General features: G+C 33.6%; 1 protein-coding gene across 1 annotated transcript in view; it reads right to left on the bottom strand.

Annotated features, from left to right (window-relative positions):
• The window catches only part of LOC119589260 (tetratricopeptide repeat protein 21B-like), a 10,568-nt gene that overhangs the window by 7,086 nt on the left and 2,940 nt on the right, over window positions 1–542 (bottom strand). The window contains exons 8-9 of the mRNA XM_037937879.1: window positions 433–503; window positions 164–254 (exon numbers count right to left, since the gene is read on the bottom strand). Coding sequence (XP_037793807.1) covers window positions 164–254; window positions 433–503 — 162 coding nt within the window. The remainder of the gene's footprint in view (window positions 1–163; window positions 255–432; window positions 504–542) is intronic.

Raw genomic sequence — 542 nt, 5'->3', positions numbered from 1 at the left:
ATCTCAAAAGAAGTTGAAACTAAGAAATAAACTAATTTGTCATTCAAACTCTACATATTTACTATTCCATTACATGAAGATCCAATTATCATAATCAAATTAATTCTAATAATAACAGTAACAGTAATAACATGTTACATAAAGGTTATCATACAAAAAATACCTAGAATTGTATCTGGATTTTGATTTTTCATCCGCCCTAAAACAGCAGACAAGTAAAGGATATCCGGAGAAGCCCCAAGGCTACGCTGGACCTGGAAAAATTGGGAAGGGCTTTATGGAGCATGGAAGCTGGAAGGTTTTCTAGTTGAAATCTTGAATAATAACAATGAAATTAACTTATGTAACTTATGACTGCATGTCCAACTTGGCAAGAACAATCACAGACATATGATCACTGGACATTACTTGTAAGTAACTATAAAAACTTACCTCTTTGAGAAATTCCAACTGCTGTTCTGCAACATCCACCTGGCCGTCTAACAGCTGACATGAGATTATCCCTACAGATAAAATTATGGATTTTAAAATGGCAGTGATAT

Source organism: Penaeus monodon, chromosome 25 (genome assembly GCF_015228065.2).
Source record: "Penaeus monodon isolate SGIC_2016 chromosome 25, NSTDA_Pmon_1, whole genome shotgun sequence".
Classification (NCBI taxonomy): domain Eukaryota; kingdom Metazoa; phylum Arthropoda; class Malacostraca; order Decapoda; family Penaeidae; genus Penaeus; species Penaeus monodon.
The sequence above is the reverse complement of the archived record's forward strand: the minus strand, read 5'-3'. Positions and strand labels throughout refer to the sequence as shown.